Source organism: Akebia trifoliata, unplaced genomic scaffold (assembly GCF_017979445.1).
Source record: "Akebia trifoliata isolate Shusen 1 unplaced genomic scaffold, ASM1797944v1 Contig00341_ERROPOS679206+, whole genome shotgun sequence".
In the NCBI taxonomy this organism is placed as follows: domain Eukaryota; kingdom Viridiplantae; phylum Streptophyta; class Magnoliopsida; order Ranunculales; family Lardizabalaceae; genus Akebia; species Akebia trifoliata.
In genome coordinates, this window is record NW_028236971.1 from 241287 (window position 1) to 258866 (window position 17580).

Here is a 17580-nt window from a genome sequence, read left to right on the forward strand (position 1 = left end):
CGACGGATAAAAACATCGATCACTATTGCCCTCATAATTTTTTTTTAATATTTAATTGCCCCCCCACTCGATCAAAATCTTGTCATTATCCCTGATGTCAGATCAAGTAATTCTTTATCGTTCGGCTTTTTTACTTCTTATTTTATCATTATAAGTTATTCATTTTATAAGAATTCATGTTGCGAAAAAAAGTAGTAGAATTTTTTTTTTTTTAGAAATCGAAAAATATAAATATAATTTTCATAACTATATATCCTCTTCTTTGAAGGTATTCAAAAGCAACCCGAATCGGGTCCGGGTCATATATGGATAGGGCCACTCAGATCCGAATGATATATTATTTAAAATGGAACATTCGGATCCAAATAGATCTATCCATATTGGACCGGCCTTATACAGGCCGTCGATCTACTCCAATGATCCATATCCGCTAAATTCAATTTTCGGATCACTCGGAAATTTGGTTATAAGTCCGATCCATTTTATGCCCCAGGTAAATAGTAATTCGATAGAGAGCCGATCTGATCTGATAGTATGTGTGAGATATCAGATAAAGGAGAGGCCATGGCCATAGAGGAGAACCAATCATCAGTTTGATCTAACGGTCCAGCAAAGCTTGAATTTTCATCTCTCTCTAGGTGTTGGAATGCCTCTGAACTTGTCTAATCTCACTCTGTGTTTGAATGGCAAACATGCTTAGAGTCCTTCAATTTCTTGTTTCTTCTCCTGGTTTCATTTCATCTCCATTTCAGAAGAGATGGAAACCCTTTAGTAACAATGGCATTTCGTTCTTCTCAATCTGCACCAAATCATCATCGTTATCTATCGAAGCAACTCCTCTGGTTTTTCCTCTAGTTTCTACTCCCAGGAACGCTTGTTTCAGATCGTTTCGAATGTCTGCAATTCGTTCTGAATCGAGATCAGATGATCTTTTGGCTCCAGCTTCTTCTTCTCCTTCTCCATCATCGACAATTCAAGGTTTGGTGAGTTCTTCTGTTGGCTATTCTGAATTTTGGATTAAGGAATGGTGCTAGTTTTTTTAATTTCTGTTTTGGACATGTTGGTGGGTTCTATTTTAGTTGAAAGTGACTGGATTTTGGATCGTGTTTTGTTTGAAAAACAATAATGGACGAATTTGGGGTTTTTTTTTTAATGAATATTTATAATTGGGTTCCTTTTATTTGATGAGTTGGGAAGATTTGGCTTCGAAATAGAAATGGAATTTGGCTTTGTAGTTACTGAGAAAATTGTTTCTTTGAAAAAGTTCTTACTTTTATTTCTTCTTGTTTCTCCTTTCTTGGTAATCCCTGTTAAAGTTCCTTTTTTTTTAGCATGTTTTTTTGCCCTATCCATTTGTCTACTTGGCTTCATCTATGGTAGCTCACTTCACAATAAGCTGTTTAACCTATATGAACTACCTTAGCTTAGTGTGAAGAAATACAGGGGAAATAAAATAAAACCAACCACAAAATAAAAACAAAAATGATGTACATAGTTCACCTACAATGGGGAAACTTCCATGGGCAATTCAGCAGGACATTAAATCCACCAAATAAAGAACCAAGGTTCACAAAAGAATTTGAAGTTTAGCATCCCAAACCATGTGAAATCCACCAAATTCTTGTAACCCAACTTTCATTTGACCCCAAACCCCAACACTGTTGCTCTAACGTGCAACCACACAAGGGCAGATTTACATTGGGGTACTAGCCCCCACAAGAATTTTCAGAGACTATAAGTATTTATGAGCTATTGTGACGGATGACAATGGTGGATAACCAAATCTGCCGCTATTGCCCCCACAAAAAAATTTCTGCTCTTGGCTTCCCTCACATGGGCAAAATCCTGGCTCTGCCCCTGCAACCACACTATCAATGTCATTCTCACAAAACTAAAACGATAGCGTGATGGCATCCCCAACACCTTGGGCTCTAGGGGTTTTGAAGTGGTAGTCAAAGAACAAGAAAGCTTGTAGAGATAACCCTATTACACAAACAAATAAAACCTCTCTGGACATACTTCTACTAGACCATGCAAAGTTTTTTTTACCCTATTTATATGATTTAAGGCAAGCTTACCTTACTCCAAAATATACACCCCCCTCCTCACAAAGAGGAAAATACGGACATGAATAAAAGAATTGATTCTATAACTGAATTATACAATCAAATAAAACATCTTTGAAGAATACTTCTGTAGACCATACAGATATTTTTATCCCATTTATACAATTTAAAGCAAACTTACCTTACTCCAAAAGATCCCTCACAAAGAGGAAAATAAGAACATGAATATAAGATTTGATTCTATAATACACATCAATCATATCTCTGGTTTGAGTTCCTTTTCTTTCTTTCTTTCCTTGTGGGTTCTCAATGACAGGTTTTGTATAAATTAAATTAAATGAGGTAAATGGGTCTGTTTTTTTATTTTTAATGATTTCCAAAATTTGGGTTGTGTCAGAAAGAATGGAATTTTATTCCATAGTAATTTTTTAATACTAAATTTAGTAAATTTTAGCTTAGCTGACCCTAAATTGTTGTGATAATGCTTTGTTGCTGTGGTAAATTTGAGCCTAGTATTTCGAGTAATTATGTTTTACTAGGTGGATGAAATTCTTGAAGACAATTAAAAGTGTTTTGGACGTTTTGATAAATTTGGAGAAGTATAAGTATTTGTAAAATTTGATTAGATTTATACAAACTTTATCAACTCGGTAATGGAAATATTTCAATTTGTGTAGAAATATTGTAGAAATTTTTTTTATCGATAAATATTGTAGAATTTCAGAAATTATGAAATTATTATTCAGTTTATACATAAGATAGAAAATACACTTAAAATCTTGGTAAACGATAAAACAAGCTCTAAAGCACACTCCCAATTCATGATATAGTCAAGAACCACTTGGAGTAAGAAATTTAAAATCAATAGTGTTTGGCACGTGTTGACACAATTGTTAGAGACTTGGACCCTTGATAGTCAAACTTACTCATTTAAATGTTCATAATCATTTCATTTGAGTAGATAAAATAAAAAACAACTTTATAATGAACGAAAGAGTTCATGACCACATGAACCTATAAAATATGGGTGAAATACTTTTCAATGATAGTTATATTATGCAAGTCATTAACCCATTGGAGTTCACACACACACACACACACAACATGTCTTATTTAATTCTAAATTAAATGGAAGTGGGTTTGTCTTCCAAAGAAGGTAGGCAGTCTTGGGGTGAGGAATTTAAAGAAGATGAATCAAGCTCTCATAGGCAAGTGGCTTTGGAGGTCTGGTACTAAACGAAATATTCTTTGGAGGATAGTAACTGCAGCAAATTTTGGAGAGGGGTCTTTTGGGTGGGTCAGTGATGCGTCTCGGTTTTCCTATGGTTGCAGAGATTGGAAAGGCATCCTTAAGATTCTTCTCTTATTTTTGAATTTTGTTAGTTTTAAAGTTGAGAATGAGTTGAGAGTAAGGTTTTGGGAGGATCGTTGGTGTGGGTCGAGTGCTTTAAGGGGGCAGTTTCCAAGGCTTTTTGAGTTGTCTGTGAAGAAAGGGGCTTTCATTTCCTCGTTCTTGTCTAATACATTCATAGGAGAGTCGTGAGATTTTGGATTTAGACGAGATTTCAACGATTGGGAAGTGGATTCGCTGGCTAGTTTCTTCTTGGCAATAGATTTGGTAGTGATCTCTTTCCTTGAGGAGGATTCTCACATTTGGGACCTAGGTAAAAATGGGATATTTTCTGTCAAATCGTTCTACAATTGGTTGATTGGTTCACATGCTCAGTCTTTCTCCTTGGTGGAGGTGTGGAGCCCTAAGGACCTTTCTAAAGTTACCTTCTTCATTTGGGTAGCTTCATTGGGGAAAATAGTGACCTTGGATAATGTTATGACAAGAGGGATCATTTCGGTTAATTTTTGCGGCTTATGTAAGGAGGATGGCGAGTGGATCATATCCTTCTTCATTGCAAGTTGGCCTAAATGATTTGGGTCTTATTTCTTGGGGCTCTTTGGCTGGCTTGGTGTGCTCCAAGGATGTTTCGAGAGTTTGTAGATGGATAACTAGCTATCGGTGTGGGATTCTCTGACTTTTAAAAGGAGATTTTGGTTTATTACTCCATTTGCGATTTGTTAGGAGATTTGGAAGGAGACGAAAGTTTATGGAATCATCTTCTCGATCCGCCTTTAGAGTAAGGTCCTTAAGGAATCTAAGGGGGTCTACTTTGAAGATTTTGTAACAAAGTGGAATTGGGTATGTAGTTTAGAAGAGTAACTCTGGTTTTGGTGCCTTCTTTTTTTTGCTTTTGTAACTATTTATGTGGTCATCTCGACCGTACTTTTTAATAACGATCTTTCTCTTATAAAAAAATTAAAATTCTAAATTACATTTTCTATGTGTTATACATAAACTAGGGTTTGCTCTTGCTGTAGGCACGAGTATCCTCTTTGGGGTTAAGGGGGTAAAAGAGGAAACACATTAAAGTTGGAGGTTCATTATTGGAAAAGGGGGGAAGGAGAGAAAAGACAATAAAGTTGGAGGGGTGTTTTGGAAAGGGGAAGTAAAGGAAATAAAATAAAGTTGGAAGGGTATTCTTGGAGAGGAAGAGAAGAGGAATAACAAAAAAGTCAAAAATTGTCCTCGAGATTCATAGGTAGACTAAATCCCAACCCTTGTTTATGTGGGGGATAAAGGGAGTGGGGTCCATCGTTATGTTTTATTATATAGATTTAAACATAAAGTATAAAATATATTTGATGAAAATGGACATGTGCCGATGATGTTTCTGTTTGGTCTTTGTGGAATGGAAATATTTTTTTGTATATTTTGTAGAAACATGTTGTATTTAATACCGTGATGGAAAGTGAAGAGATAGACGGCAAATTTGAAGTAATTTAACAGTTCGTGTGGTTTAGTAACACACATCTACTAGTAGGTCCTTTGGTGGAATATTTGTCAAACTAATATGTTCTATCTCCATGTTATCAGTGGATCAAAGTAGAAGATGGGGCTACTTTTGAAACTCCTTCAACAACTATGTTTTTGCAGCATGTAGAGTTTGAGCAAGTTGAGGGGCAACAGGGGATACAAAGGTAATGAATGATTGGGTGGTTTACATGTTTTTTAAATATTGGGATATTGTTTGGGGTATCATATGTTTGATGTAATCAATTAAGAAATATTGAAGAAGGTATTGAAAGAAAAATGAAGAAACTATTTATAAAGGTGGACTATCAAGTGTATAGAAAACTTAGCAAGGAACTTCCAATTAATTGTGGACAATCCTCATTGTTGTTTTTTTGGGAATAGACCACATTCAAAACTATGTATTTAATGACTTATGTATTACATTTCCAATAGGAATTATTTAAGATTAAGAAAGGAAGATTAAAAAAACTCTAATACAACCACACATAGATTATAATTATATCTTATAATTTGTCTTTTGCTATGATACTATCTGGAGTGAAAGGTAGCAAAGTTGAACACGTTTGGATTGGTTCATAGGGAAAACATTAAGGAAGGTCTCTTGTCAAATGAAGAGGGTGGACTTGGCATTAGAAAAATCAAGGATTGGCACATAATCGGGGTTATTAAATTATTATTGCAAGTGGTGAAAAATAAATCTTTGTGGAGTATTCGGGTTCGAGCGAGTTATGTTGGCAATGGAGATATTTGGATGAGCCATAGTCCTTAGGATGCTTCTTGGGCATGGAGATGCTTGATTAGAGTAAGATTAATGGCTTTAAATCATATTAGAATTCTCATTGGAAATGGAAGGTTGACCTTTTTGTGGAAAGACTTTGGCTGGAGGTTTCAAAATTTGGAAGTCGAGTTATTTATCAATTTGGGAGTCATCTCAAAGCTCATCTCATTGATATTTCAAATGAGAATGTATGGGTGTTAATGTCTCCAAGTGCTATAAGTGATGTTCGATGTCATTGATACCCATCCTCCTCCTTATCCGCCTTGAGAATAAATTGGTTTGGGATTTAAATACGAGGGGAAGATTCACTCTTAGAAGCGCTTGAAATTTGTAGCCATTTCATGGAGTAAGATAGTCTGGTGCAAAAAACAAAATTCCGAGGCATTCTTTTATGTCGTGGTTGGCCATTGGTAATAGTCTTTTGATTGTGGAAAATCTTGTAGGAAGGGTTATGCATAGCTCAAGATGTGTGTTATATTTGAATAACTCTGAGGAAAATGACGACATAGTTTTCAGATACTCTTTCATATGTTGGTTGTGGAAAACGATGCTTGGTAAGTTTGGTATAAGAAAAAGAAGAGTAGGATTGATGCTTGATGAAGTTTTGTTTGTAAGGAAGATAAACATTCCAAATTTGTTTATTCATAATATATATATAATAAAAGACAACAATGGACCCCACTCCCTTTATCCCCCTATATAAAGAGGGGTTGGGATTTAATCTCATTACGAATCTCGATGATAACTTTTACCTTTGTTGTTTTTCCTCTTATCTTTTTTTCCATGAATACCCTTCTAATTTTATTTCCTTTCCTCTTCTACCCACTTTCCAATAATGCCCTTCCAACTTTATTGTCTTAGTTTTCTTTTTGAACCCCTTACTCCAAAGAGAATGCTCGTGCCTACAGCACGAGCAAACTCTAATTATATATAATAATAATAATAATAATAACACAACGAAGGATCCCTCTCCTTTGTCTCAATCTATATTCTCCGCACAGAACATATCTCAAGGATTGCTTTTCCCCCTTTTTTCTTCTTTCCTTTTCCAAGGATATCCCAACTTTATTGACTTTCCTCTTTTCCCCCACTTCCAAGTAAATTCCTTCAACTTTATCCCCTTTTTTCATTAATAGCCCTTGAACTTTTTTGTCTTTCCTCTTTTCCCCCTTTTTCTACAATACCCCTTCAACTTTACTTTTCTCTTTTAACATTTTTAATCCCAAGAGGATGCCCATGTTGTAGGCATGATCATTCTCTTTGGGGTTAAGGAGTTAAAAGAGGAAAGACAATAAAGTTGTAGGGGTATTATTGGAAAAATGGGTAGAAGGGTAAAGGCAAAAAAGTTGGAGGGGTATTATTGGAAAAGGGAGAGATAAGGAATGAAAATAAAGTTGGAGGGGTATTATTGGAAAGGCAATAAAGTTGAAGGGATATTCTTGGAAAGGGAGGAGAATAAAGTTGAAATTGTTCCTTGAGATTTGTGGGAGATTAAATCCAAACCCCTACTTATGTGGGAGATAAACATTGGGAAGAGACTGTTGTGTTGTATTAAATATACATCTCTCTCTCTCTCTCTCTCTCTATATATATATATATATATATGTAAGTTTATTTGGCTGTGCCATTTTCAGCAACTATATATCATGCGTGGCATGAAAGAAATAGAATAATTTTTGAAGATCAAAGGAATTACAGCTCTATTATTATGGAGATGATTGTTGCAGATGTATAGGTGTTTTGATAAATCAGAATATATTGAAGATTCTGGTATTACATCCTCTGTTTTGGAAAAATGAGAGTGTGTGGGGGCAGTTGGACCTTTTAAGTCTTCTTTTTTTGGGGTTCCTCCAAGTGATGAAGAAGTTAAAATCAATACTGAAGGTTCGCTTTCTTTGGATGGAGATGGGATTGGATTCATTAGAAGAACAACCATGGATGTGCAATGAAGGATAGAATAGTGATTGAGCTTATGGCAATTACATAAGCCCTCAAATTTGCGAGGGTTCATCAAATTCATATGATCCAGAGAACATCTTCCTTTTGCAATTGTGAATCAGTCAGGAGAGAAACAAATAGAGCTGCAGATTTCTTAGCTAAGTAAGGTGCTAGGGAGCAAAACTTTGTACTTTTTATAGACCATCCATCAATTCCAAGAGAATATCTGCTATTTTAGTTGATGATCTTACTTGTAATTATTCTTGGATGTAGCTCTCCATTTGGTTTAATGCAAGGGTGGCGTCCCTTATAGCCCTAGCTTACTGATTTTGAAAAAAAAACTATGGGCAAAATTCTAATTATTGGTAGTTGGACTGCTTAGGGAACCTTCTTAGGTGCCTTGGAGTCAAGTTCTTGAAAGACAATATATTGTGGATTTGGAGCTCGAGGGGTATCTTTTTTATGAGTTATTTCTACTCTTAAGCTTTCTCCCTCTGGTTTGGAAAATCCCATTTCCTACTATGGTGGCATTCTTTTTGTAGTCAACTACTTTAGCCCAGATTCTTATGGTTGATCAAATGGTATATTGAAAAATGAGGACTCTCGATGTGTGTGTTCCATGTGCATGGGTGACTGAATCTGCCTTTACTTCTAATCTAATTTCTAATGGAGGAATTACAAGGATATTTAGACATATATAGATGACCTACTATATCCACTTCAGGAGTATATTTATGCATTTTCTCGTAATCATGGTTTAATTTCTTCTTTTCTTGAGGGAAATTTCAATTTATGTCATCAATATATATCCTGTTCACTAATTTTGTAACATTTAGGTCATCGTTTACGTATATGTTTTTTTTTTTTTTTTGGCTGTTGAGGTGTGGAGGGTCTTTTCTTATTCTTTACTTTAAAGGATCAGTTGGATCATTCCAAGAAGTGTGCTCGATCTAGTATAAGGGTGGCATATGAATGCTTTCTCTTCTAGGGGAAGAACTTGGCAGTAAATTCTGTATTTCACAACTTACTGTTACATTCTGATTCTGGAGTGAGAGTAACTATATATATTTCAAGTGCCAAGTTAAAATCCTGGGAGGAAATGGTAACTTCTGGACACTTATCCAGGAATTTAGCAATTTACGTAGTTTTCAGTTTGTATTTAGGTGGGAGGATATTGTAGTTGATTACATGTGGTTGGCTTATTTAGCAAGGTTTCCTTTCTTTATTTTTGGGTGGGAGAGAGTTACCATCCCCTTTAGTTGTAAGCTTTGTAAGAAACATCCTAGGCCAAGTGAGACTTGTCATATCTTCTCCTCCTTATTTTTGTACTTGTCTTATCATTTAGGTTAATTCTAAATTTTTGAGTATCTGCCATTTATGTTAGTCACCTGGCACAAATATATAGTGCATGTCTATGCTACATTAGGTACTTTCTGGTAAATTGTAGTGATGGGTTGGAACATGTTTCTAAAGAAAACAAAGATGTTACAGTTTATTTTATTTCTTTCTTAGGTTATTTTATTTTGTGGGTTTGCCTACATTTTAGTGAAGGGTAATTTCTTTCTTTTATTCTTGATATATTATCTTTTCTTTTTAGTGTAACTTTCCAAATATTTTTTTTAATCATTCTGGGAGTAAATGTGGTTTTATGCTAACAAGGATTTTATATATTTTGATAATAGCAAATTTGGGTTTTTTGAAAGGAAAATGATCATTCCTCCTTTCTACTCTTCAACACGAGTTCCTTCCATTTTTCCATTCTCGGTCTATTGTCCTTTCTGATTTTGAGTGAACTTCCATTGTTGTCAGTGTAATAATACAAGGCCCATGGACTGGTGCTTTTAAGGAATTGAGTTATTCTTTCTCGATTCAAAAATATTACTTTCCTGTGATTTCTCTGTTTACTCTTTGGTTTCAATATTTTATGGTTACATGAAATGTAAAAGGATGCTGATTAAGCTCTCACAACTCTTTTTGGGTCTGAAATTTAGTTGCTACTTTAAATATGGGTTGCAATTATTTTGTTGTTTAATCGTAGGCCCATACACGGAAGATCAGTTTCTGTCAATGGTGCGGAGCAGCAACACAACAAATTATTCCTGATGGAGATGATAAAGTAAGATCTGTTTGCACACATTGTGGCAAAATCGCTTATCAGAACCCCAAGATGGTACACAGCTTTACCCACTTGTTCAGTTTACCATTAACAATATTTTTTATATTTTTTTAATAAGAAATATATATGTAATTTACTAGTTATATAATTAAGGCATTCTGCTTCTGCTGATTCTATTCGATGTCTCTTAGATAGAAATACATGTTACTGTTAGGCATTGATCCAAATTGCTAGACACACCGATCCTCCTCAAACCCAGTACACCGACATGTCCTTGTAGTATATTTGGGGACAAAAAAAATGTAATATACATCATCATCAAGGCCTTATCTCAAATGTCTGGGGTCAATGAGCTACATCTTTGATCTCCTCATCCTTATAGATAATGGAACCACGATTACAAAATGGTCATTTTGTGGTATTTTCTGGCTATAAATATTTACTGTTGTATCCTCCATGCGTGTGTCCTTACTAAGCTATACTTAAATCAGTAGGACTCTAAACAGCCCTCAGATTTTTGAATTTTATGTCGACCCCCTTTCTGGCCTCATCAACTAAACATCATGTGCAAATAACTTACCTAAGAGATCCTTTCTCGAATATGAGTAGTTACTCCATCTATAATGAGCACAAAATATATATATATATATATATATATATGAAAAGAACGGATATATTAGGTATGATATGCAATAAAAGCATGTATACAATAAATCCCTAATAGCTATGGTCGATTTTTGTTTCGTGTGTGAAGAGAACTGTGAAGGCATCAATCATCTCTTGATTCATTGTAATGCTGCTTGGAAGGTGTAGTCCTATTCTATATCATCTTGGCACTTCTGGCATGTATGAAACCACGTGATATGATATCATCAGATTGTGTGTCTTATTTTGATACAGTAAAATGTTTTAACCAACCAACTCCTCCAAAAGACCGATCTGTTGGAGAGGGGGAGAACTATGAATATAAGAGGGTCACGGGGCTTAACTAGGGTATGACACACCCGAGAGTGGAGGAAAATATACACTCAACACTCCCCCTCACCCATAAGGGTAGAAATATCTAACCCGTGACATTTACGAACCTAGCGCTTTGATACCATGTTAACCAACCAACTACTCCAAAAGACCGATCTATTGGAGAGGGGGAGAACTATAAATATGAGAGGGTCACAGGGATTAACTAGGGTATGACATACCGGAGAGTGGAGGAAAATATACACTCAACAAAATGTAGTGTTCTTTTTTAGTTTTAGGAGCAACTGGGTAAATTATTGTGTAAAGCTGCACTTAAAAATAAAAACGCTTGGGCACTAAACAACTATTTGAATAAATATTAAATAATTTAAGATAGGTGGTGACATACATGGTATAACTTTTCATCTTTTTGTCAAGTTTTCAATTCAGCGGAGGACTATATTTTGATGTAATTTTATTTCATTAATGCATATATGCTTCATATCCAACATATCTAACTATTTGCATAACTTTTTTTGGTCATCATACATTATGCTTTTCCTAATTTTAAAAGGGATTAATAGGTGCTCATGTAAACATTATGTCTGATATAGTTTTTTGATTGTATTCATCTGATTTTTATTTTTTAATATTTTTTGTATGGCATTGTTGCCATATTCGAATTTTCAAAAGCTGGCGTACCAAACACCTATAGACACCTTGACACTTTGGTCCTACTTATTTTCTTCATTCAGTAGTTTTTTGGGAAAATTACTTAAAGGACCCTCGCGGAAGGGTTTCTTTTTAAATAGTCCCTAAGTTTTGCGCGTTAGCTTGACAGGACATTTAGTAAACTTTTTCTTTCTTAATAGTCCCTCATCCTGTCGAGTTCATAAGTTTTACTATTGAACTCGACACTTTTTTTATTTAGGGTTGAACTCACCACTATTTACTGTTGAGTTCACCACTTTTTATTTACTAGTCGAACTTGACGCCTTTTTATTTACTGTAGAGTTCACCATTTTTTTAAATAAAAAGTGGTGAAGTCGGCACTGGTTAAACCCACCCATTTTCAATTTTTGAGTTTTTTTGACTAAAATACATGGAAAGATCAACTAAAAACTTGAGATAACGACTTGTTTAACTGATTTCAACCCAAAAGAACCATTATTGATCGATTTTCATCCAAAAACTAAGAAAAAAAGGTGGAAAACCCTTGTTTTTTACATACATCTTCAAAATGTTTGAAAATTTGAAAATGATTTCTTCTTCTTTCTTAAATCATTTCTGACGGAATGGAGTCTTTGATACTCGATTGAGATGTCAAAAATCCAATTTTTAGATAAAAACGATGAGTTCAAATGGTTAGGGAATTCAATCGAGAGAAATGTGGGAGATGAGGTCCAAGGACCATTTAGAAAGAAAAAGTTTAGTAAATGTCCTGCCAAGCAACCATGAAAACTTAGGGACTATTTAGAAAGAAGTCCTTCCGCGAGGGTCCTTTAAGATTTCTCAAGTTTTTTTATTCTCCCTTTTTTGGTACTTTTGGTTCTCTTTAGTTGGTAATTGGTATAATGTGACATTTTCCACTTGAAGTAGGATTTTATGGAGAATGCTCATGTTTGGCATGTGTTGGAATTAGAATCAGAATCTTTGAGGGGAAGAAGAAATCCCAATAGACTCATTGAACGTAACAATTGGTGTGCATCTAGCAGGAATTATGAGTTAGGTGCGTTAACCACTCTGCCATGGATGCACAGGGATCATCATACATCGTAAATAACCAAATTCCAATTGAAATGAAATCCTTGGGAGGAATTAGTGAAGCAGAAGTTAGTGACACCATCAATTCAAATCCTGGATCTTCTTCCTATGGCATCATTCTGGAGGTTAAAGATCACATGTTCTCTAGTCCAAGATTCACAAAGAGTTTAGGGGTTTGTTTTTTGAAGATTTTGATTTGAATGGGACATGGTTGTTGACTTTGTGTATCAACCCGTCATGTAAATTCTATTGGATAGTGTTAGACCTCAATCCTTGTCTCCTTTTTAATAAAAGTCATCTATATTCAATAAAAAAAACATAATAGTCAGAAAATCTTTGAATACTTGTTTGACAAGTATGTTGTGTCTGAAACATGGGTACTGCATAGTGTCCAACATGATTAAATTTTCAGAAAATGGATTGTTCTTGCTGTGTACTTGTTAGTGGGTTTTTTGTTTTTTATTAGTTATTGGAAGACGACTTACCAATCAAATTTTCACCATAATTTTTCCAATTTATTATTATTTTAAACCAAGCATTTCATTTTCTATTTGAAGACATTATTCTACTATCCATTTCTTTTGTGCTGATTCCTACAGGTTGTTGGTTGCCTGGTTGAGCATGATGATAAGGTCCTACTTTGCAAGCGGAATATTCAACCAGCTTATGGTCTTTGGTATGTCTATTTAGTATTTATGAGTGGGGAGTTGACAAGCTTTTTCTTTCTTCTTTTCTAACTAGATTTAAAAAATAAATAACAATAAAAGAGAAAAAAGGCAGAAGACTTTTTTTTATAGAGATTCTAGTCACGAACTTTTGCTAACGCCACCCCAATTCATATGTAAATCACCAAAGAATTAGCATACATCTTGGAGAAAATTTAAAGGCAGAAGATTATATATATATGAAACTAAAAGAAGGTAATAGAAGCTAACAAGTTGGACCTTAAAAAGTAAACGAAGCAACTAACAAGGAATCTGGCTATAAAAATGTATATCATATGGCCTGATGGTTCAGCCTGAGCCCAACATGAACTCAAGTCGGATTTCAGCCCAAAAAGAACACTGAAAATTCAACCCAAACTCAACCCGAGGTTGGGTTGAGCCTAAGCAAGTTGCACTCATAAACAAAAAATGGAGGTTTGACAGAGGTGATCACAACTTAAATAGATTGCAACTATGAACAAAACATGATTCATGGCAACAAAACCAGCTGTGATTTATAGCTGTAGATATGAGGCGACTCACAGCTCACAATCCAATGATGAAACTACAATAGAGTGGAAAAAAATAACTCATCAATTGAAGTTTGTGCTGATGGTCGTTGCCTATGTTATCTGCAGTCAGGAGGGCTGAAAGTACTACTAACCCATGAGAGAGAAATCTCGACAAGCAGTAAACTCGACTTCAGTTCATCAAACCCAACCTGTACTTCCAATATCACCTACATTGTACAGAATTATCTTTTGTAGCTTACCTATTCCGAACAAATTAACATAATCGATTCCTGTTTCAACTAAACTACTTCAGAGTTATATATGTAAGCAACAAAATCTCAAAAGTAGGTTTAATCTGTTGAGTGTGTATTTTCCTCCACACTCGGGTATGTCATACCCCAATTAAGCCCTGTGACCCTCTTATATCCATACTTCTCCCCGTGACCCGCTAGTTAACATGGTATTAGAGTGCTAGGTTCATATAGGTCATGGGTTCGATTCTTTCCACCCTTATGGGTGAGGGGAAGTGTGAGTATATGTTTTTTTCCACTCTTGGGTATGTCATACCCCAATTAAGCCCCGTGACCCTCTTATATTCATAGTTCTCCTCTCCACTTGATCGGTCTTTTGGAGTAGTTGGTTGGTTAACATAATCTAAAGTTTCTTCCTTGTGTTGTATCTTGTAAGTTCATCGTTTTTCATGAGAAGATTTAAACAGCGTCGCCGGGGGCCCAGCATCAATATCATTATATATAGTAAATAGGAGAGAACATAAATATACTCAAAACTACAATAAAATGAACTAAAACAAGGTGGGTTTTTTTCTTTTTGAAACATCAAATCTAGTCCTAATTAGTTAATATCATTCAATGTTTACACAGGACTCTTCCTGCTGGTTACATGGAAATTGGGGAGTCAGCAGTGGAAGGGGCAACCAGGGAAACCTGGGAAGAGGCATGTGCAGAAGTGGAAGTGTTGTCTCCATTTGCTCAGCTGGATATCCCTCTCATTGGCCAAGTGAGGGAAAATTCTCTTTGTTTACCTCATTTCGACTTCCTGTAGACATGGTAAATATTTTTGTTTATTTAATTATGGTTCTGTGTAACAGACTTACATAATTTTCCGCGCGAGGCTAAAGAAGCCCCACTTTTCTCCAGGGCCCGAGTCTCTAGATTGTCAGCTTTTTGCATTGGATGATATACCATTTGATTCTTTAGCATTTTCTTCAATGTTGGTTACCTTGAACCTGGTATGTACTGGCTTGGATGATAACCTATTTTCTCTTTGCTTGACTACCAGACACATGTGCTGTCATGGCAGCCTTAAACGGTATTAAGCTTAATGTCTCTTATTTTTTGTGGTTTCAGTACATTGAAGACTTGAAGGCTGGAAAACTGAAGTTTCACTACTGTACCATAAATAAAAGGTATTTGCAGTATCCATGCATGATAAATTCATTTTTCATATCCCTCCATGTTTTGGTTAATATTTGAGATGATCCCCATGATCTCGGTCTTCTCAAATGAACTAAATGAAAATGGCCTAAATGTCCTCATCTTCAACATGTAGCCAAAACCCCTTGATTTTTCTTCCAAAACCAGTCATCTTCAACCTCTTTGGCAAAAAAATTTATCCCTGTCTTCAACCTTAAGATTCTATCTACATCAACCTTCAAAGCTCAATAACAAAGGAAAGGAGGGAACTTAATCCCAACTAGAAAGACGAGACTAGAGCGGTCATCAATGAGCGATGACCACAACAGTAGGCAGGAGAAGGCAAGAGTAGTCGAGTTTCATCATGTATCTTTTATTGATAGAGGTGTCTATTATGTGTAGTGCTCCTATATTGAGTTAAGCAAATAGTCTTTCCTGCCTGTGAAGCCAGTCATAAATCCTGAAGATAAGATAGATTTGCAAACTGAGGATTTGGCGCATGTAAATAAGATTTTTGAATGCCCCGGAAGGAAATATCGAAAATGAGCTGTATTCTGTTGAGCAAAAAAGGTAAGGTGTTTCTATCTCAACAGAGAAGAAGGCGTTACAAGCACGAATATCTCAGCAGAAATAGAAGACAAATGGAATTTGGGTTAGAAAAGTCTAGGGTATTTTTCAGGGGGTTAAGGTGAGTTTGAAAAGGATGGATTGAAAATGAGGTTGAATAAATTAAAAATAATTTGCAATAGAGGTTGAAGATGACAGATTTTTTTTGTTTTGAAAAATCAAGGGTTTTTGTCTCTAGGTTGAAGATGAGGGCATTTAGGTCATTTTTCTTTAGTCTATAAGAGAAGAATGAGGTCGAGGGAAAGACATGTCACCAGCTTGAAAATATAGGAGGGTCTCAAATATTCGCCAAAATGTGGATTGGTATATCTAAATCACCTTAAATTCATTTATACCTTTAAAATTACTTGCATTTCAATTTTACTTTATTTTTAGATTGCTACATGTAGTCCTTGTGAATGTTTCTTACGTGCCTACTCACCTATCAACAGTAGACATGTCGATGACAAGAATGGCTAATACTTCTAGAAAAATTGGGGTTCTGAGCATTTTCTTCTGTTGTGGTTGACAGAGTTGGCACCGGTCCGTCTGATATTCGCGATTACACTTTGGATGACCATTTGCAGTCCTGAAGAGGAGGTGGCTTCTTCCGCCATCCATTGTAAAGTAAGACACCAAAAGAAAATTCTTTAAGCTACAGTACTGATGATTGGCACAAGAATCCCCTCTCTTTTTTTAGCTCTGTAAACCAATAGGCTTCTGATGCTACAACGATTTATTTTTAGATCATCAAATGACAGTCAAAGGTTTCCATCGTGATGAAAAGATCTGGATGGGGCCATGAGTTCTTTGTAGATGTTTGTATGGGTGGTACATTATTTTGTCCATGTTTACTATAATGAAATGAAGAAATAAAATCATTTTCTTGGTTCTTTTGTTGTTTTATCTTGACTCTCTGTCGCATGTGATTGTGAGTTGGAAGATGTGTGTGCGTGCACACATGTCAAACATGGTGTGGGGGGACAAGCTTGCATTGTTCTACAATTGGAAAGATAGACCAAATCCATCTTAGCTTGCAGTAATGGTAAAAATTGAAGAACAGATCGCCCAAACCTTGGATCTGATCATCTCATTTGCTATGCATCGTTTCATTTCTTTCATCCCTCCATAATTGCTTATTTTGACTGTTGTACTTGAGTTTGGGTTTCATCCATCTATTTTAAGCAGAATTCAGTAGTAGACGTATCTTTAACCCAATGAGATTGCTTGTTTTAAAAGACTCAGCCCATGCAACTAACACATCTAAAAGAATAATCGGTTTATATATTAAACCTGATTTTTGAGATAAGTAATAGGGCTCTCAATGGATCGGATCAGATCCAAAATCCAATACTTTCTGAACCAATAACTTTGGGCATGGGTTGGAGTATTTGGATTCCAATAATGATTTGATCCATAGTAATAGACTTTTGATTAATTTTTTAAGATTGGTAATTTAAGTATCAGAGAGTTTTTGGTAGGTATCATACCACTCTACTATGAAAAAAGTATTTTTAAAAGATCATTCTTAAGGAATGAGTTGTAGAGCCGAGCGTAAGTTTGTATTTTATATTTTCAACTTATTTTTCTGAAATTCCCATCATATCCCTGCCTTAATATAAATCCCTGTAAGAAACACCCCAAACATTTTTAAACCTAGTTGAACGTTTTTAACATTGTTTAGCTACTAACTTTACCAAATGATCATTGATTAGTGATTCATTTCTGGTCTAATTTTTTAAATAGTAAAATACCAAGAAATATATAAGTATTGACCACTGATTGTTGATCTGTTTAAAAGAATATAATCATGATCAGTTGAACCTTGTCTCTTTTAGTT

At 35.3% G+C, this 17580-nt stretch overlaps 1 protein-coding gene across 1 annotated transcript; it reads left to right on the top strand.

Moving 5' to 3' along the window:
- The first annotated feature begins 527 nt into the window (after positions 1-527).
- On the top strand, positions 528-16644 carry LOC147381597 (nudix hydrolase 23, chloroplastic-like). Its single transcript, XM_086430183.1, has 7 exons — positions 528-983; positions 9687-9818; positions 13085-13161; positions 14583-14718; positions 14810-14950; positions 15069-15127; positions 16273-16644. The coding sequence occupies exons 1-7, from the start codon at positions 684-686 to the stop codon at positions 16331-16333; spliced, it is 906 nt and encodes a 301-aa protein (XP_086286309.1). The 5' UTR covers positions 528-683; the 3' UTR covers positions 16334-16644.
- The last annotated feature ends 936 nt before the right edge of the window (positions 16645-17580 follow it).